At 33.8% G+C, this 24,732-nt stretch overlaps 1 protein-coding gene and 1 pseudogene across 4 annotated transcripts; both read right to left on the reverse strand.

Annotated features, from left to right (window-relative positions):
* Window positions 1-10,813: 10,813 nt before the first annotated feature.
* Window positions 10,814-24,381, reverse strand: LOC107922151 (ataxin-10). 4 transcript variants are annotated; one of them, XM_016852026.2, is made up of 5 exons: window positions 24,148-24,381; window positions 23,656-23,756; window positions 12,964-13,616; window positions 11,937-12,851; window positions 10,814-11,138 (listed from the first exon to the last, which is right to left on the reverse strand). In XM_016852026.2, the coding sequence occupies exons 3-4, from the start codon at window positions 13,568-13,570 to the stop codon at window positions 11,956-11,958; spliced, it is 1,503 nt and encodes a 500-aa protein (XP_016707515.1). In that variant the 5' UTR covers window positions 13,571-13,616; window positions 23,656-23,756; window positions 24,148-24,381; the 3' UTR covers window positions 10,814-11,138; window positions 11,937-11,955. The 4 variants fall into 4 exon arrangements, with proteins under 4 accessions (XP_016707515.1, XP_016707514.1, XP_016707518.1 ...); XM_016852025.2 differs by lacking the exon at window positions 10,814-11,138 and having other exon boundaries at window positions 11,698-12,851; window positions 24,148-24,380; XM_016852029.2 differs by lacking the exons at window positions 10,814-11,138; window positions 23,656-23,756; window positions 24,148-24,381 and adding exons at window positions 14,440-14,665; window positions 14,783-14,940 and having other exon boundaries at window positions 11,698-12,851.
* Window positions 20,602-23,800, reverse strand: LOC107921748 (equilibrative nucleotide transporter 1-like; annotated as a pseudogene).
* Window positions 24,382-24,732: the final 351 nt, after the last annotated feature.

Raw genomic sequence — 24,732 nt, forward strand, 5'->3', positions numbered from 1 at the left:
CCCCAAAAATTGAGATGTTATAGGTATTGATCGGAATTTAGCTCTTAATCTTTGTATACTTGTTTCTTGTCTTCATATGAGTGTCCTTGAATGATATTTATACCCTTTCATTGAATTACAGATGTTTGGAGTCATTGGAGGGAGTTTCTTTGTAACACCCCTTACCCATGTCCAACGCTAGAACAGGGTACGAGGCATTACCGGACTTAAACACAATCAACCATTTCAAGCTAAAACATGTATTTTTCAATATCTACCTCAACCATCACATTCAGATTTACTTTGCATACTTAATCATTCATACTATTACTTTATTACTTCAACCCCTATACATGCCATATAAATCAAAAAATTGTTTAACAAAATCTACCAGAGTAAATCTGGATAATGTGATCCTTGATGTAGATCCAATCCTCCGAACATATATTCACATCAATTTACAAGAAACAACAAACACACACAAGTAAGCTTACAGAAAGCTTAGTAAGTTCATAGGCTCATAATAAAATCTCACCAAAATTTCACTAACAATTATAATAAACAAGTATAATACAACATTTCCTGCCAACCACAATCTCAAACAATGAATTTACTCAATCGAGCTCAATATCAGATATCAACTTATATTCCAACATTTAGCTTCAATTGCACTTACAAATACTTGTCAAATTAAGGATCATCTTACAGACTTGAGTACATTATTTGCCTGGTGCCACGATTTGTTTGAATCCTTTAAAATGCTATAACTCAGTATGGTTTTCTTCACTGAAATACCATACCTACTTTTCACAACTCAGTATGGTTTTCGTTACTGAAATACCATACCTACGTTACACAACTTAGTATGGTTTTCTTTATTGAATTACCATACCTACGTTCCACACTTTGCCATGGATCCACCATAGACTCATTCGTTAATTCATTATTGGTTACTGAACGTACGTACTCAATCTTGCGTATCCCTTAATTTGAACTTACAATTTGATTTTCACATTTTTACAATAATCATAATTCAACAACAATACACGAATTAATACATTAAATCATTTCCACATTAACAATTAATTATAAAATTTCAGCCGTATGAACTTACCTGGGCCAATTTGTAGGAGTTGTAAAAGTTCAGGACTAGTTTGATATTTTTTTCTTTTCCGCGTTTATCTTCGGATTCCCGATCTATAATATAAATTTTTCCATTCATTAGCATCTAATTCAATACTAATTCAATTTGCAATGTATGCCCTTCAATTTTCAAAATTACATTTTTACCTCAAAGTTTATAATTTTTACAATTTAGTCCCTACTCAATTAACACTTTAATTAAACTAATTATTCCTCAAAAAACACTTCATCTAATAATTTTAGGCTATTATACAACCTTTTATATTCAGAATTTCAGTACAAAACCCCAATTCCTAGCTTTTTCACAATTAGGTCGTAAAAATTATTTTCTACTAAAATCACTTAATAAAATCATAATATAATGAAATTAAAGCTTCAAATCTATGATAATTCATCATAAGATTCCAACACTTCTTCATGGTAACTTAAAAAATCACCCATGGAATCAAAACTAATGAATTCAATAGTTGGACCTAGTTGTAAAAGTCACAAAACATAAAAATTTCAAAGAAAAAGCAAGAATTGAACTCAAATGGTATAAAAATATAAGAAACCAACTTTTTTTACACCTCCTATGGCATTTTTTCTGATGAATTATGAAGAAATCTCTAGATTTTTCAATTTTGTCTTTGTTTTATATATTTAATTTACAAAATTTCTAATTTTGCCATTGTTTCTCCTTGTTTTGTTGCTGATTTTCTTGCCCAAACCATCCAGCCCGTATAATTTGGGTCTAATTGCCTTTTAAATCCCTCCTTATTAGTCACTTAAGCTATTTAATCATAATTTAACAAATTTTGCGATGTTCTCAATTTAGTCCTTTTTAATTAATTGACGATCCAAACGTTAGAATTTTCTAAAAAAACTTCAATACCAACTTAATGAAACTCTATAAATATTTATAAAATTTTTATGGCTCCGTTTATGAGTTCGAGGTTTCAATACCTCATTTTAGACCCAATTTACTTATTAATTTCATTTTAAATCACAAAATTCACTAATCCAAAATTCTTCTATAATCATACTTGACTCATATGTATTGATTTATTAAATTTTAAAACTCATTGGTCGTATTTAGTGATCTCGAATCACTGTTTCCGACACCACTGAAAATTAGGTTGTTACATTATTGCCATTGAGAGCATTTATTTCAACAATTTAATGCAACCTATAGCAATATGTCTCAAGATAGGAAGAAGAAAAATATAACCGTTGGAGCTTGAGGTCTAGGGACACAATAGGCTAGTCTCAAGACAATTTGCTATATGTCTCGAGACAATTTCTCGATTGTCTCGAGACAGGGCTCCCTTGAAGCAAACTTTTGCTTCTATTTTTTGTTGTCTCGAGACAAAAAAGCTTGTTTCTCGAGATAAGACTCAATTTGTCTTGAGATAATGTTGGGAACTTTGAAAAATATGGCTTAGAAACATTATAAAAGATTTGGGGGTACTCAAAAACTTTTGTAGAAAGTTTAAGTCATTTAGAAACTTTGTTTTTGAGTTTGTAACACGTGAATATATATTTGAATGTGATTGAAATACTTTATGCTGGGAATATATTTTTGTTATATCAGAACAATATAAATCAAAGCTAACACTAATGAACATATTAAATGCTTAACTTTCCACTCTTCTAACTTACACAAGCCTGTAATATATAATAGTTTAACGCTTGCTAAGATAAATATTTTTACAATAAAGATATCATTAAAATAGCATAATAAAAAAGGCTTCACAAATATTTTCATAGAGTTCAGAATAAATCAAAGATTTACAAGATATGTCTTCAAGTCATTGAAGTCAATATCCATGAATCAAGGGACCAGATTTGCTTGAATTGGATTGATTCAGTCTTTAAATATTTCAAATATTCAAATATGGGCTAACTCATTTCCATAAAATCACCTAAGTCATTACCCAAGTGATTTAGTTAAAAGATTGTTAATTCCAATTAAGGTAAGTTATGTGACTTGCACAATGCCAAAAACAATAGACATTGCTTGTGGCATTGCATAAAACACTGCTCATATAACTGCCTCAACAATTACATCTTTAAATATTGAACATGTAACACCCCATATGCAATCCGATCGTAGACCCGAGCTATAAGGTGCTACAAGTAAAAACAAAACATTTAATTTACATTTCATAGTTCAAATATCAATGAAATAATAATTTATTAATATATAATCAACACAACATACAATAAATTCATTCTCGGGTTTATTTTGATATTACAAAAGCTTAAAAGTAGATCAGTAACAATTAGGGATCAAATTGAATCAAAATAAAAAGTTGGGAAAATTCTGAAAATAAGGGTTACATGGCTATGTCCCCTGAAAGTGTGGAAGGGTTGAGGCCGTGTGGGTGGATCACATGGTCGTGTGGGCAGATGTAACACCCCAAACCCGGCCTAGAAGTTTAGACCGAATCCCGGAGGTTACATTGATCACCGAAGTGACCGTAGGAAAATTTTACAAAACAAATTATCTCAAATTCCATTACAAACACATTTTTTCTATTTTCGAACCAAAAAAAACTAATCATTTAGATTTCAATCAGAAAAATTACAGTTAAGTTTAATTTATGAACAAGGTAAGATTTATGAGAAAAATGGAAAACAGAACTTGTACCACAAATTTTATAAAACCTTACAGTTCGAAACAGTATATCAAAATGGGTGAAAAGAAGAACTGTTAACTTGTTTAACCATGACTGTCCGAGGCCTCCGCATACCGAGTCTAGCTACAGAAAATAGAAATACCTGAAAAAGGGAAACTAATGGGGGGTGAGCTATACGAGCTCAGTGTGAGTTTGAAATGTAACAAAAGACAGAGTTACAAAACAGAATTCCAAATAAGAATTCAATAGCGAAAGCTAAATCAAGGGCAGCGTTTCAAAGCAGATACTTAACTATACAAGAACTCAATCAGTGATCGAAACAACCTATTTCAACAACTAGTTAAAAGCCAGGAAGTATTACAAAGTTATCATTCATTGCACACAGGTACAAAACACATCGAGTACACAACCTTTACGCAATTAATCACGCAATCCTACGGACAGATCAAATGTGATATGTATGCACAAACAGAAGAACAATCCCACCCATGCAGCCAAACACCTCTCCGCCCACATTCACACCACGAATGAGCTATAATAAGCTCAACCAACCATGCACACCACATAGGACCTCGAAAGGCCCATCCAACCTTACATACCACGTATGTGGAACTAAGCCACGTAAATAATAGTATGCAGCTGAGCTGCCAGAAGTATCGTACTGTGCGGTAAATCGCTATATAGACGTGTTGCAGTTAAAACTACCAAATCAAATCAGACTTCTTTTTCTTCATATCCCAACCCAAACATTTATGCAAATGCATGTATGTGAACAATCTCACAGAAATGATGAACACATCCCAGACAGTCAGACGGAATCAAAAATGCACATACTCAATTGATCATATACAAAATCTTTTATTGCATAACATCTATTAACTCTCATCAAATCGATCAATTAAAGCAATGATTACGAATTACAAGCAAATCTAGGCCGAAACAAAATCCCAACCACCCTTACTAAGACTTAGCTAAGGGTCGGAACACACAGTAACATTATCGAATCAAAAACAAACACAGTACAAAATTTTACGAGATAGGGCCACACAGCCGTGTACTCCGATCATGTGGAAATGCCTAGGCTGTGCTGGAGGTCAACACACCCATATAGAGGGACACACGCTCGTGTGAAAGGAGGCACATAGCCGTGTGACTAAGGCACATGCCCGTGTGACCTAAGGACATGGTCGTGTGATCAGGCCATGTAACTCTCTTTCCAAATGCGCTAAAATAAGGTATAAGGTAGGCGCGGCCGTGTGAAGGTCTCACACGCCCGTGTGCCCACCAGACACAGCCGTGTGTCCAAAACACAAGTCTGTGTGAGAAACAAACAAAATCTCTAAATCCCTAAATTAGCCACACGTCTATGTGCCCACTGGACACGGCCGTGTGGAGGTCGACTAAAATCCCCAAATCAGCCACACGGTCGTGCGGACAAATCGTGTGGCACCAAAAATTTTCCCGGAGACCATAATTCCTAATTCCATACAGCCGTGTGAACCAACACACGCCCATGTGGCCACCCGTGTGGTCACGAAACCATCCATAAACAGCTTAAAAATTAAGTTTTTCGATCACTAAACCGACCCCCAATCAAGGTATTTCAGAAACTAGCTATAACACCCTAAATATCATGTAATTATAAACAACCCAGGCCTCAAATGTTCAATTACCAAAACACACAAAAAGATCACCGAGTTTCACAGTAAATCAGTACCAAATTACACATAATTGAATCAATAATTCGTAAAAGGAAATGAAAAGTTTCGAAACCTGTACCTGATTTACAAGATAAGCACCCAAACTCCACCGATGAACCACAACAATTGAAGACAAATATGATCCAAGAAACCAAAATGGCAGACTAGGAAAACTCAAAAAAGAACTAACGTGGGAAGAGATGGAGAGAAGAAAAAAAACGTGCAGAAAGATTTTTTGGAAAACAAACGTGAAGAGTTTTGGTATTCAAAAATTAAAATAAAATAACAACTATAAATAAATAACTAAAAGTAATTCCCCAAACACACCTATGAGGGTTTGAACACATAACCTAAAGGTAAACTAACACTCCACCAACCACCAGACCCATTCTAACATCAAAACAGAAAATGAAACTCAAATGTACAATCTAGCCATTGACCCTTTCACAATGCTCAAATCGCCTAACCCCTAAAAACTGAGGTGTTACAGCAGACCATGCAATAGACTGATGTCGTGTGGTGTTGGAGTCACACGGTCGTGCGAACAACTGTGTACACTTATTAAGGTTGTGTGGATCAAAAGTGTAAATATTCAAAAATATCTCACAGATCGTGTCGCTAGGCCGTGTAACAGACCATGGCTATGTGCACCAAAATTACCTAAAAACTTACAGGCCACACGGTCATGGCATATGCCTGTGTATAGCACATGGTCATATGCTAGACCGTGTATCAAGTTGTGTCAACCTGTAGGTACCTTTCAAAACAAGACTTTTAAACCTAACTCACTTGTATCATAAGAAACATTTATACCAGGTTCAACCAATTCAAAATGCATCAATATAACACCAAAACAATACTTATCTCAACCAACCTAAGTGCCTAACCAATATGCCACAATTGGCAACTCAATCCAACAATTTAAACTCAAAAATAGATTCATATTCAAACAAGTCCAATATGCCTTCTAAGGCACCCCAAAACAAGTAGCATAGCATACATTTTTTAACCATTTCAAGCATCATATAACCATAATTCAAAATCAATCATATAAACAAGTACCAAACCATACCAAAACCATTCAAACTAGCAATTACATAGCATTATTTCACTAACTTATCTCAAGCATACTACTTTATCAATTTATAAGCAAAACACAAATCAAATCAACAAGATAATATTGTCATCAATTACATATATAAGCATTTATACAAAGTTCTCAAAATGCCAAAAAGATCAAATTTAAGTATTGTTTAACCAAAGACTCCTTAGGTACATGTCATAACCCAATAGAAACTATCACCAACTCTTGAGTCCAGGATTGCCGCTGGATGCTAAAGTTGGCGATTGACTCAAAGGTACCTAACTTGTTTAACCAAAAACCATATGTTGAGTATAACTCAGTGGTATTTCTATAATCTGAACATTCAAACATAACATAAAACATTTCAAATGCATAAGTTAAAAATGAATATTAAAATGCAATTTACATATCATCTATGCCAGTTCACATATTCCATTATACAATCTAACATATCTTATTTTATGGATTCATAGAAAATCACTTCACATATCATATCTCAATTCATTTCATTAAGAAACAGTCCTCTTCACATTTTTCTTTCATTTTATATTCAATTGCCTTATCAATTTCCATAATATACATTCAAAGATCATATACATCTTTATTTCCATTCCATTTATATACCTTTATTTCAATTCCCACTTTTATTTCCTTATTAACGTGACTCAGACTCGGATAGATATGCGGATCCAACCAACACACCTATTTGGCACCCAGTGCTTAATGGATAAATTTGTAATAATCAATTGCGCGCTGTGCTGGCTGGTAAAACTGACAAATAGATGTGCCCAACATTGGTCGGTATAACTGGCAAATGGGGTGCCCAACACTCCACGACACGTAGTCGTATTATCCTGAACTCTTCTTATCCTATGGCATACCAATTATACCCGATCTGGCCCAAACAGTTAAGAGGGTAACAATTTCTCAAATTTATTTTCAATCATTTCCCCATTTCATTATCATAATCTCAATCAAACATATCCATCATTCTCATAAATATATATAAACAACAGAGTTCATCACAACAAAAGTCCAATTTCACATTCAAATAACATTCAATATTTCTAAATCTATTCAATTTAATCCTTAACACAAATAACCAATTCAACCACATCATTCCATCTCATCGAATCAATTTGTAACTTACCTTATAAACTTACCGTACAATGCAATGTAAAATTGCAACAATTGAGATAGTTCAGATTATAGAAACGCAAACCGTAAACTCCAAGCTATTTGTCGACAACTTTATCTTTTCTTTTCTTTTTCGAGGGATATGAGTCAACGTTAGTTGTGGATTAAAACAAACATACAATATTATCAATACACAGCCCAAAATTACATTCAATTTCTAATTTATGTAACTTTTTCATTTTATTCAATTTAGTCATTAAAATCATGACTAACATAACTTTCAAATTTAGTTTCAAATTTTTATGCCATTTCCACTCTAATCCCAATTGAGCTTCCTATTTTTTTCATTTTTACCACAAATTTTGAAATTTATTCATTTTAGTCTCTATTGCGTAAAATCATTAATTAATTTTAGAATTTAGTCCTTTATCAATTCTAAACTTAAAATCTATCAAAATAACACCTCAAGCTTCAATTATCCAACAATTGTAATATCCAAATTCTTTAACAGTAACAAAAATTATGATATGGGTCAACTAGCTTGAACTATCAGACTTCAAAAAATATAAAAATTACAAGATAATGACTAAATTAAACGAGCCAATTTGAAGATTGAAACCTTAGAACCCTAGTCGTATGTGCTTCTCCCTTTTCTTCTTGGTTTCAAAAATTTTTGGATGAAAAGAGAAGTGAAATGTTTCTCTTTCAATCCACTAACTTATCATCTTTCATTTTAATTTAATTATTTTTTATTTTATAAACTTAATTACTTATGTTTTATATTATAACATATATACTTACCACACTAACTGGACACATATATATAGATTTCTAGGTATATTTACTATTTAAACCTCTATACATTAGATTCCTAATTATAATTCCATAAGCAAAACATATTTTTATCAATTATGCGATTTAGTCCTTGCACATTAATTAATTTCTAATTCGCCAAAATTACTTGACCAAAATTCAATTCATTTCTAATATAAAATCGTAAATATTTAATAAAAATATTTAATAAAAATATTTACGAGCTAGATTTACAAAATTGGGGTTCTAAAACCACACTTTTTAACACCAATGACTTTCGGGTCGTTATAGAACAAGGCTTTCATATTTATAGCACAAATCTAATTTCACAAAGTAACCTTCAAGCCATCTTGATTTGCACAAATCTCATCAAATTAAATGAGGCTAAAAAGGATTTAGACAAATCTTCATAAAGTCAGCTCGTATATTCTTGGATTGGATATCTCTATAAATAAGGTAAGTAGATCACATTAAAATCCATGAAAAATGATTTTATCTGATCTAATCACGTCTTCAGTTACAACCACGAGACTGGTTGTACAAAATCCATAAGCAAAACAAGTTATGAAACTTGAGTGATACTAAGTGGAGTGGCCATTTCTCTCAAAACTTACCTCAACACAACATAATCGTCCTTGATATGGGGAATTTGGATGATTCAAAACTCTTGTTGAATTTATTGGTTTATCTCATTGAAGTTTGCATTCTTAAGTATATTGAATGTGAACGCATGTGAGTATTTTAAACTCCTTCAAACAATATAACCAACTAGTAGGGCGAGGATGAGCTTATTTTCTTTGGAGTTTGAATCAATTTTGACCCATTTGAATCCTTTTTGAAGTTGCGGGTGTTTAAATTTCAGTTAAAATTGAATTAATCGATCGAATCAATCTAATTTGGTTAATCGATCTAATTCGATCAGAGGTCGGTTAATAATTTTTTAAATGTTCGGTTATCAGTTAATTTAGTTCGAAATTGGATAATTAACTGAATTAACCAAACTTAATAATTAATAATACAAATTATATGTAATTTTAATTCAGTCAAATGAACATTATCAATTTTTTTTTGATATGTTTAATTCTTGTTTTTAAAAAAAACATATAAATTTCAGTTAATTCGGTCAACTAAAATATCTTGTTCGAATAATTTTTTTTTTAAATTCCTGTTCAGTTAACGGTTAAAGAATTAACAATTTTAATTAATTTGATTAATACTAATTCAATTCGGTTAACCATTTGAACACCCTATTCCCATTTACTATATTCTTATTTAAGTGGATAAAGTTTATTATAACCACAAAATAATCTTGTCTAATTGTTACAAATATTGTCTAAAGTAAAAACAAAAAAACTATTAATTTAAGAAACTTTCTAAAGTAGGAAGCTTCCTAAATTGATCCAAGAAACGTGCTTCGCAACATCATGATCTTCACAGACCTCATTTAAGTAGTTGGAAAAAAAATTTGCTGTAAGGAATTCAATTTAAGTCTCAATTGTTGTGTTTGCTTCTTAAGATTGGCCCATTAAATGATTAAGGGTGAGTTTGGATGGGCGGTGTGTTTACCTGCGGTTAGTATAAAAACAGTGGTGGCGGTGAGATTAGATATTGTAGCGATACTATAGTGTGAAACAAAAAGTAAGCTAAACACACCGCACTGCACCCAATCACCCATCCAAACCCACCCTAAATTTGCATAACCCCTAACAAGTATGGGTGTGGATACAGATGTCGCTTGTAGCATCCGTCTCTTCCTATCCCTTCTCTTTTTCGTAAGAAAAACCTATTTGATATATAAAAACGTATTTTAGGTTATAATAGTTATTATATGACTTATAAATATTTAATATATTAACAATTTATACAAATCCAATTGACGTCAAAATATATATGCAAGTGAAAAGGTAAATTCTTATTGTAGTCACATTCTATACTTTTTCTTTTATATAAAAAAAGTAAATTAATATAAGTAATCGCATGCTGAACATCTATATGTAACTGCTCCACCAATAGATCTAGAGTGTCCTGGAATACTTTAAAATCATAAGGAAATTCTCTCATCGAACTAGCCAATTCATGCGCAAAAACATTAATCTCTCTTGGAATTTGTTGTATTTTCACCTTCCAATCTCGTCTAGAAATATTCTATAGTTTTAAATCTTAGGTTTAAAACCTAAACCCATTTATATATTTTTTTATTACTTACTTTTTTTAATTTTATTGTTCCGTATTATTATTTATTTATTATACTTATAGTCATTATTTAATTATTAATATAATATAAAAAAGGAAAACAAAAAAAATTCTATATATATGTACTGTTGGAAGAGGTTATAAATATAGAGTAGATATGGTATATATTATATAGATAAATCTGTACTATTATTTAAATTCCAGATTGAGTTGGTGTAATGTGTACCGGAATAAATTTGTATCAACCCTACTCTTGGGAATCTCCAAACTCTCTTTCTTGTTGAGATTCATGCACTGTATAAAATTAGTATTTACTACAGCTCCACATTTTCTGGGAAACCAAATGGAAGGGTATTGGTATTGGGCCGTTTGGTGGAGAGGATGAAAGTTGCGGTGTGGTGTGCTTGAATGTGTAATTGTGGTTCTCTGGTGGACATTTTCTCCATAAACTAGAGAGGACCTACACGCCTGTCATATATTATCAAGTGACAGCACAGTGATCTCAGTGTTGCGAAAGATAGAATCGACTGAATTTCAAAACTAGGAACACGAGTCAATCATAAATTATTTATCAAAAAGTAATATGAGCTAAAAACAACATTTTAATCCCAATAATTAACATGCATTATTAAAAGGAGAATGAAGAAAGTTCTTTCAATAATTAAACAATACATTCAAGCAACAAAGGACCTTACTGAGAAATGGTTTTAAAGCAAAGGAGTAACTCTTTTAAGGCATAACTTAAAACCTAAGAAAGGGCAAGCAGCAATGTGAAGGGAACCCTTTCATATCTATATCAATATTGTCATGAAACAATCCAAGGATAATTATCTAAACCATACAATAACATTTAAGGGTTCAACAATCCATCAAATATTAAAATGGGAGTTGGCTTTTCTTTCTTCAGTACGATCAATTTTTAACACAAGCACTGAAAACATTGAATTTTGCAAGAACAATCAAAAGGTCAATGCATAATCTGTACCAAGAAATATCAAGTGTTCTGGAAAATGATGACCAATACACATATAAAAGCAAATTCATTCCCAGATATCAGCAAAAACTGAATCATCAAGACAGAGGGGAAAGACAATTTTCTATATCTTCATCTACAAATTGTACCATTATAAAATCAGATTTCATAATCAAGCTTCTTGTTTTCTAGATGAGTTCCTAAAAGAAGGGTCCAAATCGGAAAAAATTCTTCAAAGAATATGACACCTACGAGTCAACTATACTAAAATAGCATTATAAAAAAATATATACCAAAATAGCCAAAAAAAGTTTACTCGACAGGCTTTGTGTAGCTTCCTGGGATATTTACTAGCTTTGCACGATGTGTGTTTTGATCAACCTCCACTTTAAGACCAAGTCTGGCAAGTTCAGGCATGTCAACAGACCCTTGTAGCTGTAAATCAGCTACTATCTGTTGGTTTTCTGCATTACCTTCTAATAAATTTCTCAAAGACCAAATCCCCCATTCCCTCAAATACGGGTTGTCATCATTAGTAACACGCTGCTGTAACAACAGTAGGATCCCACTTTTCTGCCTTATTTCATCCTGTACGTTCTTCCTTCTATAGGCACAATTCCCAATTATCGCAACCAAATCTCTCCGAAATCCTTTGTAAGGGCAGAGCTTAGTTGAACCCAAATTCAGTTCTCCGTTTTCACTATCCTTCAGGGTTTTTCTTATGATTGCTGGCGGCTCAAGATCATGAAGCAATGATAAAATAACATTTGTAAGATCATTGGATAGTAGCAAATCAACAACATCTACAGAATCTTTCTTCAAGTCTCCTAGACTGTCTTGAGCGCAGATATCCCTCAAAATAATGAGGGAATATCCCATAACATCAACGGATGTAGAGCCAGTTGGAAGACCAGACTTGGCTCTAGCACCAAAATCAACAATACTTACTGATCTCTTAAATATTCCAAGAACACACAATGCAGTCTCATTGGGAACTCTTACTTCATTAATTCGTTCATTTAGGATCTCAGATATGATTCGCAGAAGAAAAGCCTGCTCCGATGAGAAAACATTATCCCCTAAAGCAGTGTTTCCCCTATCCTCAGAAGCATTGCCTTCACATAATTTAAAGAACAGTGCAGGGAAGTGAATGTCTTCCAAACATAATCTTGAGAGAAGTAACTTAAACCAATCTTCTCTAGAACCAACTGGTATTAAAAGATAATAGAAAAAAGAGAGATCTAGAGTTAGCTAAATCTATCTAAAACAAAGTAGGGAACATAGTAAAAGAACTTAAAATCGAAGGCTCATCATTTGTACCTGAAGCAACGGTCCAAATTATGCCAGCTACAATAGGCAACCCTGGATCTCTACATAGCTCAATAGCCAGTCCAGGCTTTCCATCACAACAGGTGTATAAAATCATACACAAAGGATCACTGGTCTCCAGACTACAGATGCTTGCTAGTATGAAAAACTCGTTAGGGAACAACTTAAGCCAAATAGCCTGTTGATGTTCTGCTCCAGCCAATGAAACATTTGCCAGAACTTGCAAACTCAAACGAATAATCCCAAAATCTGGATCAGAAAGAAGTGCTGCAGACCTCAAAACAGTCAAAACAGTTTCAATTCCATTATGCTCAACAAACGAATTCTGATTGGCAACTTCTCCAGCACATAGATTCCTAAGAAGCTTCGTAGCTTGCATGAGATATTCTTGACTTGATGCACGATGGAGAGATTCAACAAGCTTCAAAACAGTAGGAAGGATATTCTTTGAAGCAAGTTCTGCACGGCCAACAGCAGCTCTAGAATCTTTTATAAGAATCTCTTGGGCTTGTTGTAGCGAAGACAAATTTGATGTGCTAAGTAAAGGCTGCAAAACATCTTTGGGATAGTTGAACTCTGGCAATGATTCTCCAACCATTGCAGGACTGGTTGAAGATTCGCGAACCCACAAACAAAGCAATTATCTGCAAAAAAGGGACAAGAAGACCGATTTTACATTCTTCAAGAGTTATGGAAATCACTAGAACCAAACAAGCCGACCTAGTAAAAGGTTGATGCCCTCATGCCCAAATCAAAGGAAATTATTTGAAGTTCTTTTTCCAGGCTATAATTATGAAACCACCAGTTCAATAAATAATGACATGCAACATATATGGAAATAAATAATAACACAAAATCAAGCATGAATGAATATAAAATCATTACTTAATTGTTATATTTAAAGCTTCTAATGTTCTATAAAAAGAAAGTTTCTAATGCTGTTTTGGTAAAAGGTTTTAGAAAACTCAAATCCGATTCGGAACATAATGCCCGTTTTTAAAATAGATTTGTAGTCAAACCTTTGCCAAAATCTAAAACAATATAATATTATATAATTCTGTTAATTGTTAAGATCTTTTCAGGCGTAGGAATAAAAAACATAAGGAATGACAACACGAGAGATGGATATGGAATTATAAAGTTGTTAAGATATTCCTGAAAGAATCTAGATGGTGAGGGTATTTCTGTTATGACATCTTCCATTTTTAGAATTTAAAGCTCAAGCTCTGCGCACTAGCCAATTAAGCAAAACAGAAATATTATCAGCATCAATCTCCACATTTCAGGGAGATAAAGAAAACAGTTGAACCTACTTCTCTAGCCAAAATGTATGAGATTAATAAAATTTCAACATAGATTATAAATGTCTAAGTATCAAAGTTCATTGCTTTTTTAATTAGAATAAACTATGAACATCATCATTTGGCATTCCTCAGAAGGAAGGATAGTCCAACATCAATGGCATACTTCACTAAACCAGAAAAAATCGGTGACTTCCATAATCAACCCTACTGTAATCTTCACCCCGATACAGTCATTAAATCACCCTTTTTCCCCCTCATTCAAAGAAACCCAAATTTCCTTAGCGTCATTTTGTCAAACATTTCACATGCATAACCCGGGAACCCGCAAAAATAAGCAACTTCGTTTGCCCATTCAACAATAACTGCAGTGATTTGCTTAAAGCTCAGACCTTCAAAAAAGCAACTAAATTTTATTTTTTATTTTTAAAAAGCATGAAACAAGAATTAAGAACTAAGACAGATTAAAAGAAATCCTTTACAAAAGAGGCATAAGCAAAGGGACTTACCGGTCAGGAAAGATAGAGGTGATTGGGAAGAAGAGCGGTATGTTTTTCAGCTGAGATAGGCAGAAAAAAATGAGGTCTTGGGCAAGTATACGTTTTTTAACTTGTTTGTTTTAGGCTCTATTATTTCTCCTCCTACCAACAACCTGATAATAATCCCATCCGACACCCAAATTTCACAAATCGTGTTAATATTATTATTACAAGTATATTTTAAAATTTTATAAATAAGTAAATAAGAAACTTTAACGTCATTTTAGGGTGAGTTTGGATGGACGATGCCTTTACCTGCGGTTAGTGTAAAAACAGTCATGGCGGTGAGATTAGATACTGTAATGATATTATAGCGTCAGACAAAAAGTAAACTAAACGCACCGCACCCAATCGCTCATCCAAACCTATCCTTAATTTTACTTGTAGTATTTTTACTTTCTTACAATTTATTTGATAATAATTTTAAAATTAGTGTATTACTTTTTATATAATTTATTTTAAATAAAAATAATTATAACTCCCTCCTATTCAACTTAATAGACTTGTATTTCTAGTGGAATTGATAATACATATCTAAAAAAGAGATGCTTTTATATTACTCGGAAAAATACAAGAATTATTAGGTTTTTTTATAAGAATCACTCAAAACTTTAAAAATATATCAATTTAACAAAAAAAAAGGCTAAAGTGACCAAACAATCAAACGCTCGGAGCTATTTTTTGTATTATGCCTTTAGTTTATGTCTAGATAAATTTAGATGGTGAATAAAAAATTTGCCCTCACATCTCATATCTTTTCCTCCTTTCAAATTTTTGGACGACAAATTAGGTTACTTTTAGTGTTTATATAAATGTGCACATAATATTATTTGATAATTAATGTTCCTATGGTTTGACCATAATCATTAGCCAATCACATCATTGGTTTAATGGTCAAACTTGTATGAGTTTCAAGTTGATTACCGTAAGGTTTAAAGTTCAATTTCTGTGTTTGTAAAGCCCTTTTCCCCTTCCCCATTGTAATATAATTATTCATTTGTATTGAAAAAAATCACTACCGTTAAAATAATATTTTACTAGTAAATTACATAGTTATTAATGTATGGTATAAATACTTAATTGACTGGATTTTTTTTAAGTTTTTAAAAATGAAAATAATTATGTAAAGTTATTAATGTGTGGTATTTTTTTAATCTTTAGAAATTATTCAAATGAGGATAGCCAAGTAGAATTGTTTCTCACAACTATATTTATCTTTTATTCTTTCTACCACAAAAATAGTTAATGACATATTAAGTTTGTAACGCCCTAAATAATTTATTTCTGTTTCTGTAAATAACTTACATAAATGTGTATTTGTTTTAGTGGTTAAGTGTACTAGGTGTGTTTGAGAGGTTTAAGGTTCAAGTTTCACCTTTGTTAAATTTTGTTATTTTTCTAATCCTAATCTTACCCTTATTGAGTGTCTGGGGAGGTTGTGAGTTAGTGGGTTAGTGGGAGAAAATCAGAGAATATGTTGTCATATCTTTGATTTTTATTTCTTTTTCAGATTTTCAATTATTTTCTCTCTCTTCCAAAATCAATTTAACGTTAGTTTCCCTGTTCTCTGCCAATTTCTTTTTCCTCTTCTTTCCTGCGATTTTGTTTCTTTTTGTCTGTTGTCTTATATTTGTTTCTCGTTATTTCTGTGTTCATCGCACGATTCTGGTAAGTGAAACTATCGCACTTTGTAACTTTCGATTTCCAAAACGCTGGTTAAGGTTATACTTTTGTTTTAGTGAAGTGAGTAGTTAAGGGACTGATTTCTGCATATTTATGGTATAGGAGAAGGTGGTAAGCGATGAAGTTTGGTTTGGATAGTCTAAATCGCGTTAGGGTTTGTTTGTGTCATCGGTAAGTCATGTGTGTTATTTCAGGTTATGTATCAATTCGTAATTGATTGTTAATTGGGCATTTTGGCGCTATGTTTTAGGTTTCGAAGGCCTCGGGAGTGGTTTCGCACCAAAATCGTACCAAGTGTGTACCCAAAACGCAAAATATCGAGCTTTAAAGAAAGCCAAAAAACCACACTGTTGACGCCACACATGCATGTGCATAGCTGTGTGGTTGGCCGTGTGCGAGACACGGCCGTGTGGTTGACGAGAGCATGGCCGTGCGCAAGACACGACTATGTAATGGTGTGAGTGCAACCGTGTGGGCTACAAAGGTAGGCCAAGTTGGGCGTGTGGGCCCACACGGGCATGTGGGCCCATAATTCTGAAATTTTCCCTAGGGTTGCACCGGTCATTCCGATCAACTATGGGCCTACTGTAGGGTCGGAAAGGGATAACCAAACCCTAAAATTTTGTGATTTGATATTCTTCTTTGAGTTGGACACTGTTATGCATGTCTGATTATTCTGATAACTATATATATGACATTCGTATATGAGCATTTTATGCATGGGATTACTGTATCTATATATCTGTATCTGTGATTGGGGTGGATTTTATATATGTGGAGGAAGTGTTCTGTATGGCGACCTTCGCCTATATTCTAGCAGCATGGTTGCATATTATCTGATATGTGTCGTAATGACACAATGTGGTGTGTAGGGATGGGTGGGTGTTTTTAACCCCACATGGTGTGATGGGATGGTCAGATTTTGTGTGTAGAGGATGAGGGATAGGATTCTGTATATCTGTTCTGCATATCTGATTATGTTATCTGTATCTGTATCTGTAAAGGACTTAAGTCCGAATATGAATCTGAATCTGACTGTGTATGTGTTATCTGTATGAAAAGCGTGTCTAATTCTGTTGAGCTAAAAGTCTGGGGAGGTTGTGAGTTAATGGGTTAGTGGGAGAAAATCAGGGAATATGTTATCATATCTTTGATTTTTATTTCTTTTTTAAATTTTCAATTATTTTTTCTCTTTTCCAAAATGAATCTGACGTTAATTTCCCTATTTCTTGCCATTTTCTTTTTCCTCTTCTTTTCTGCGATTCTGTTTCTTTTTGCCTGTTGTCGTTTATTTGTTTCTTGTTATTTCAGTGTTCATCGCACGATTCTGGTAAGTGAGACTATGGTATTTTGTAACTTTCGATTTCCAAAACACTGGTTAGGGTTTACTTTTATTTTGGCGAAATGGTGAGTAGTTAAGGGACTGATTTCTGCATATTTGTGGTATAGGAGAAGGTGGTGAACGGTGAAGTTTCGTTCGGATAGCCTAAATCATGCTAGGGTCTGTTCGTGTCATCGGTAAGTCATACGCATTATTTCGGGTTATGTATCAATTCGTAATTGACTGCTAATTGGGCATTTGGGCGCTATGTTTTAAGTTTCGAAGGCCTCGGGAGTGGTTTCGCACCAAAATCATACCAAGTGTATACCCAAAACACAAAAAATCAAGCTTCGACGAAAGTCAAAAAAACCACACTGTCTACGCCACACGGGCATGTGCATGGCTATGTGGTTGGTTGTGTGCGAGACACGGCCGTGTGGTTGACGAGGGCATGGTTGTGCGCAAGACACAACCTTGTGGTGGTGTGAGTGTGGCCGTGTGGGCTACACGGGCTAGGCCAAGTTGGGCATGTGGGCCAGATAGACGTGTGGGCCACACGGGCAAGGCTAATCTGGGCGTGTGAGCCCACACGAGCATGTGGGCCCGTAATTCTAAAAATTTTCCTAGAGTTGCACGGGTCGTTCTGATCAACTGTGGGCCTACCGTAGGGTTGGTAAGGGTTAACCAAACCCTAAAATTTTGTGATCTAATATTCTGCCCTGAGTTGGACACGTTATGCATGTCTGATTATTCTGATAATTATATATATGACATTCGTATATGAGCATGTTATGCATGAGATTACTATATCTGTATATCTGTATCTGTGACTGGGGTGAGTTTTGTATATGTGAAGGAAGTGTTCTGTATGATGACATCCGCCTATATTCTGGCAACATGGCTACATATTATCTTATGTGTCATAATGACACAATGTGGTGTATAAGGATGGGTAGGTGTTTTAACCCCACATGGTGTGATGGGATAGTCGGATTTGGTGTGTAAAAGATGGGGGATAAGATTCTGCATATCTGTTCAGCATATCTGATTCTGTAATCTGTAAATGACTTAAGTTCGAATATGAATCTGAATCTGACTGTGTATGTGTTATCTATATGAAAAGCATGTCTAATTCTGTTAGGTTACACATAGAATTTACAAAAACTCACATCTGTTTGTCTGTTTTGTTCAGGTAATCCACAAACTTAGGTGGATGGGTGTGACGGAGCCTCACGACAACCACGAGCTTGTAACCGTTTAAGCTCATGGTTTTTATTTTATTAAATTAAGGATTATTCTCTGAGAGTTTTGTAATTTATGGACTCTCCGGACTGTTTGATTTTATTATAGAATTTAGACTTTGTTTTTACATTTTATTCGCGACAAATATCTAAAAACATAGTTTTTACTAAAACAATTTTTTTTTCCAAAATTACGAATGAGTTTTCCAAAAATAACGTTTTCTGTGACTTCCATTGTAAGTTACGTTTTGGCAAATAAATCAATTAAATATCGTTTTCGGCAATAGATATAAACGAATATGAATTATAAAACTGGATTGATTTATCGTAACGATTCCGTTTTCAAAACCCTTCTTTGTGACATTCCTGTTGAAAATTTGCGAACTTGAAAAAAAGCCAATAATCTGCAATAAAGGGACAAGAAGACTGATTTTACATTCTTCAAAAGTTATGAAAACCACTAGAACCAAACAAACCGACCTAGTAAAACATTGATGCCCTCATGCCCAAATCAAAAAAAATTATTTGAAGTTTTTTTTCGAGGCTATAATTATGGAACCACCAGTTCAATAAATAATAACATGCAACAAATATGGTAATAAATAATAAACAAATAATCAATTATAAATGAATATAAAATCATTACTTAATTGTTATATTTAAAGTTTCTAATGTTCCATAAAAAAAAAGTTTCTAATGCTGTTTTGGTAAAGGGTTTTTGAAAACTCAAATCTGATTGGAAACATAATGCCCATTTTTAAATTAGTTCTGTCGTCAGTCAAACCTGTCTTTAAAAAACCATTAAGGGCACGTTTGGTTCGCTGTATTGGATTAGAGGTGTATTGGATTAGAGGTGTAATGGAATAGAGGTGTAATGGAATAGAGGTGTAATAGCAAATCAACTGTTTGGTTGAATGTAATGGAATAGAGGCGTAATAGTAATCTTGTGTTTGGTTGAATGAAATAGAGGTGTAATAGCATAATGGAAAAAACTAAAATGACTAGAATACCCTTAGCATAAATTTGTTTTGGTAAATGATTATTATTATTGTTATTTAAATTTTAATAAGATTATTATTATCAATAATAAATAATTTAATCATATTTAAACATAATTATTATTAAATATATTTTAATTAAAATATATAATTTAATAAAATTCTTAATAATTAGCAGAAATTTGTTTTGGTAAATTATTATTGTTATTGTTATTTAAATTTTAATAAGATTATTAATATCAATAATAAATAATTTAATCATATTTAAACATAATTATTATTAAATATATTTTAATTAAAATATATAATTTAATAAAATTCTTAATAATTAATATTCTTATATGAATTTACTCAAATCATAATATATGATACTGTAAAATATAAATTAACATAATTATTATTAAATATATTATAACTATATTTGCTGCAACATCATAGAAATTCAATACCGTAAATCACTCCAATTTTCCTATTTAAACTCTATAACTATATCTGCTGCAACATCATAGAAATTCAATGGAAGCAAACTAGACTAAAAGCACATAATAGCCAAATGTTTCCATTTTTTCTTTTTCATGTTTTTAAGATGCAGGTATACATTGAAAGCAGATATGCACACTTCAGGCACAGTATTCATCATACAATTTGAAGAAAAACACTGCTACAAACAACGGCTTTTAGATAAACTTTACAAAGGTAAAAACATCATTAGCACAAATTCATAGCGGCCACCTGTTGGAGAGATCTTGGCTGATGATCAGATGACCCAGAACCAAGCTATGACTGATCCTGATGCCAGACCAACTACTAGAAATAACACCATAACGATGCCAGAAGTCTCTGCGTGTTGTATCTGGACAGATTTGGGAGCCATGATCATTAACACACTTGTCAAGTAGCCATTAGTTAGACCTAGAAGGCAAGTCAGTAACGAGACTAGAAACTCTGTTCGGAAGAGCTGAGGGCCGTGCAAGCAACCTATGAAGAGAGGAAAGAACAGTAACCTCACAACACAAGCGGAAATAGCAACCTTTGCATTTTCAAGGAGATAGACTGCAGTCAACGATTTGCCAACCAGGTCAAACACATTGTAGCCTGTTATAAGGAGGACCGGATACCAGTCCTTGAGAACCAATGAGTGCACATCCTCCGTGATGTATCCTGAAAATATTGATAAAGTCACAACATATATGAGGACGATCCCAAATCCATACCACTTGACTGTTCCTACTATATTCCACAAGGTTGCTCTCCAAACAGGCCCGGTCATGGGACCTTTCTCTGCTTTTTCCTCCTTAACAGCCTCAGCCTTTAACTCTTACTGCATAATCGGAAGTTTGTGTGCCACATTGTACAAGACTATGCATATGACCATAAACAGAATGCTAGTAAAAAAGTAAAGGTAGGCACTCTTTCTCAGGCCATCAGCATCTTGTGGAAATACAGCTTTGGTTAGGATCCTTAGCATTGAAACAAGGACCCCTGCGCCCAACAATTTGATAAATTAAAATTTCATTAGACGAGGAAGCAGCACAGTTCTTTATATAATAGGATTCAATACAAAAGATAAAAAATGAAAGAAATGAATTTTGTATCCAGGAATATTCAAGTGAAACTACTGACCACATGGGTACTAATAGTAACTATGGTTTAATTTCTATTACACCATATAAAAAGCATAGCCATAGACCATGTGTGGTAGAGGAAAAATGTTACAAGTGGTTCAAGATTCAGAGTTCATAGTGTCATCAAGAGCTTTATTACATACCTGGCGAATCAAGGCAACTTTCAAGCTGTTAAAGCAAAACATACCTTGAAAACAACTAACATATAATTAAGCTATCCTTGAGTCAAACCACTGGTTGGGCTACTTCAGCTATAATAATTAGTAATTACTGAACAGCTCGATGCCCTTAAGCAAAGTCTTGAATTTGAATCTTATGGATGGAGAAAACCGCATAGAGGGAGCTTCCTCCCAAAAATGGAGTTAGACCTGGGTTAGCCGAGGCCCTTGTTGGTACCGGAAACCGGAGGTCACAGACCAGAACAATACTAAACAGCTAAATTTCTGAGCCTTCAAATAATGAAGAACAAGTTCCTTAGAAATAGACCAATGACTCCTTTAAGTACCAATCTAATAAACTTCACCAACTTTCAAGAATTCATGGATCAACAAAATTAAATTAACATCCATATCTACAGTTAGTCAAAAAGTTGGTCGTTAAATTACCAGAACCGCCGGATCCCGCAACGATAGCCTGCATGTAGCGTTCAGACAATTCCCCAGCCACTCCAATGAGCCCACCTTGAACAAGCGCATCGCCTATACCCGCCAGAGCGAGAAGACCGACCGTGACGTAGAATTTGTCATACAATCCGACCTGACCCTTAATATAAACCGCATCCATAACAGGCACGACGAGGAGGGAAACCACGAAAATGCCCAAACCAACATTGATCCGCATGTAAGCTTTACTCTTGTGAGCATAAAATACAATGACCAAGAGGCAAGCGAGGCCGACGACCATGTAAACGACGGCGAAAACACGGTGGACGGAAGCTTCCGGGTAGAGGTAGGAAAAGTAATCGACGGCAGTGATGAAGCTATTCCATGGGAGGAGAAAGCCAACGCCCAAAGTGAAGTAGATGATGTAGCCCAAATTGAATTTATCTTCTGGTTATAGGAATGTGCGGAGGAGGAGGGCAGATTCAGAGTCGGGTTTCGGGCCTCCGCCGATTGCGGATGCATCGGGGAAACCCATTTCTGTTTTTGTTTGGTTTTGTTTTGTTTTTTTCCACCAAAATGCAACTGGGAGGAGAAATTATGAGGATAGAAGAGGAGAGGGTCGGGTAGGGAGGGAGGGTAAAACAGAGAGTTGGGGAGGGAAGCCAGACGTAATACCTATTACTCGATTTGGGAAGGGATTAGAAAAGCAGGGAATTTGGGGATTAGGTCGGGATTGTATTACGCGCGTAATACCTATTACAGCGGACCAAACGCCGGATTAGGGGCGTAATGTAATAGGCGCGTAATCGGTCAGTAATGGATTACCTAATACATTGAACCAAACACAGTGTTACACTGTAAAAAAAAAATGGAACTGACTAAAAACAAAGCAAATATCTGTCTTTTAAGTAGAGCAAAATAACAAAGCTTTGAAGCTCCTTAATCAACTAAAGCAAGGACCGTAACTTTTCTTGAACCATACAACCCCAAAAATGACATAAACCAATACTACAAACGGAAAACATGAGAAAACCAGAGGACTATATTACTACAATACAATGAAATAAAAAGACATGGAAAGTACTAGAGTTAAGTTACTGTAGTGAATCTTATTATTCAAATTCGAAACTTTGCTCAGCTATATTGGGCGGTATTGCCGGTGGTCAAGCCAGAAACTGAACAAGCACTGGACCTGGCTCCACTGTTCAGGCCATAATTATGGACCCACCGGTTCAATCTTCTACATTAGTTTATGTAAAAAGATAAACTCTAAATACATATTTATCTATTTCACTTCCAGAAGTGGTTTATATAATCATAAACTTTAATTCCACAAGACCTGAATACATACATAAGTTTGAAGGAAAACGAACCTTCAATAGCTTCACGAGGAGCTTTGAAGCCCAAACCAATGCTCTTCCAGAAACGGTTCCCTCTCTTTCCAGGTCTCTTCCCTTTCGTAGATTTCTTGGAGCTGAAAATGACACAGAAAAACAATAGAATCAATAAAGCCCCCATTGACGAAAAGTAAAAAATATATATATGAAAAATCTTTCAAGGTTTTCAGTTTTAAGATTACTTTCTTTTGGTTGCTTAAGAATGCTTTTCCGCTGAAAATAAAATTCTAAAAGAAGCTCGCTTTCTATGGGCTTTAAAGAACGTCAACCTTTAGATGAAAATTATCAGCAATATAGGAACAAGAAAACCATTTTACATTCTTCAGAAGTTACAGAAATCACTAGAACCAAACAAGCCGACCCAGTGAAACGTTCACGCGCAAATCAAAGGAAATTATTTGAAATTTTAATAAAAAATTCTGGGTTTTGAAACCAAGAGTTTGTTTAAAGGAATGGAATTTGACGCACCTTTCGGATGATCAAGAAGGAGCTTTTTACTCAACAACAGTGGCAACTTGTATTCCAACAAAATTGAGCTGAAATTGATCTCGTATACACTGGTATAATGTAGATCTATGCAAAGGCTTTGTGTTGAAAGTTTTGATGAAAAGTTAGGGAATGGGAGATGAGAAGCTGAATAAAAGCTTCGAGGAGTTTATGGTTTTAGGTTTCAGTTGGTTTTAGATTTTAGCATCGCCAGTTGCAAAGCGTGTCTCATGGGTAAATTGCACTTATAGTCACTCAACTATGCTTTTAGTTTTATTTTAGTTATTCAATTATTAAATTTTTTATTAACTCAACTCCCTTTAACTTTTAAAATTTGCTAATTTTTTTAAAGAGGAGTGTAATTGAATGATATGATATATTAATCTAAAATATGATATTTATATAGTTGGATTTAAACCAACTGGATTTTTTAATGTATAATTAATTTAAGAAAGTTAATTTTGTTGAATTTTTAGATTTAGGATTAAATTGAACTTTTTCGAAAATTTAAATAATTAAATCAAAAGAATTAATAATTGGTGACCAAAATAGAAGCTAATTGCCATT

The sequence above is a fragment of the Gossypium hirsutum genome, chromosome D01, assembly GCF_007990345.1.
Source record: "Gossypium hirsutum isolate 1008001.06 chromosome D01, Gossypium_hirsutum_v2.1, whole genome shotgun sequence".
NCBI lineage: Eukaryota > Viridiplantae > Streptophyta > Magnoliopsida > Malvales > Malvaceae > Gossypium > Gossypium hirsutum.

What these genes read in the sequence shown, in the direction of transcription:
- LOC107922151 (XM_016852026.2), bottom strand. Translation starts at nt 13,570, where the DNA reads ATGGTTGGAGAATCATTGCCAGAGTTCAACTATCCCAAAGATGTTTTG. An exon ending in AATTTGGACCGTTGCTTCAG is followed by an intron (nt 12,852 to 12,963) that starts GTACAAATGATG and finishes TTTTAATACCAG; the next exon opens with TTGGTTCTAGAGAAGATTGG.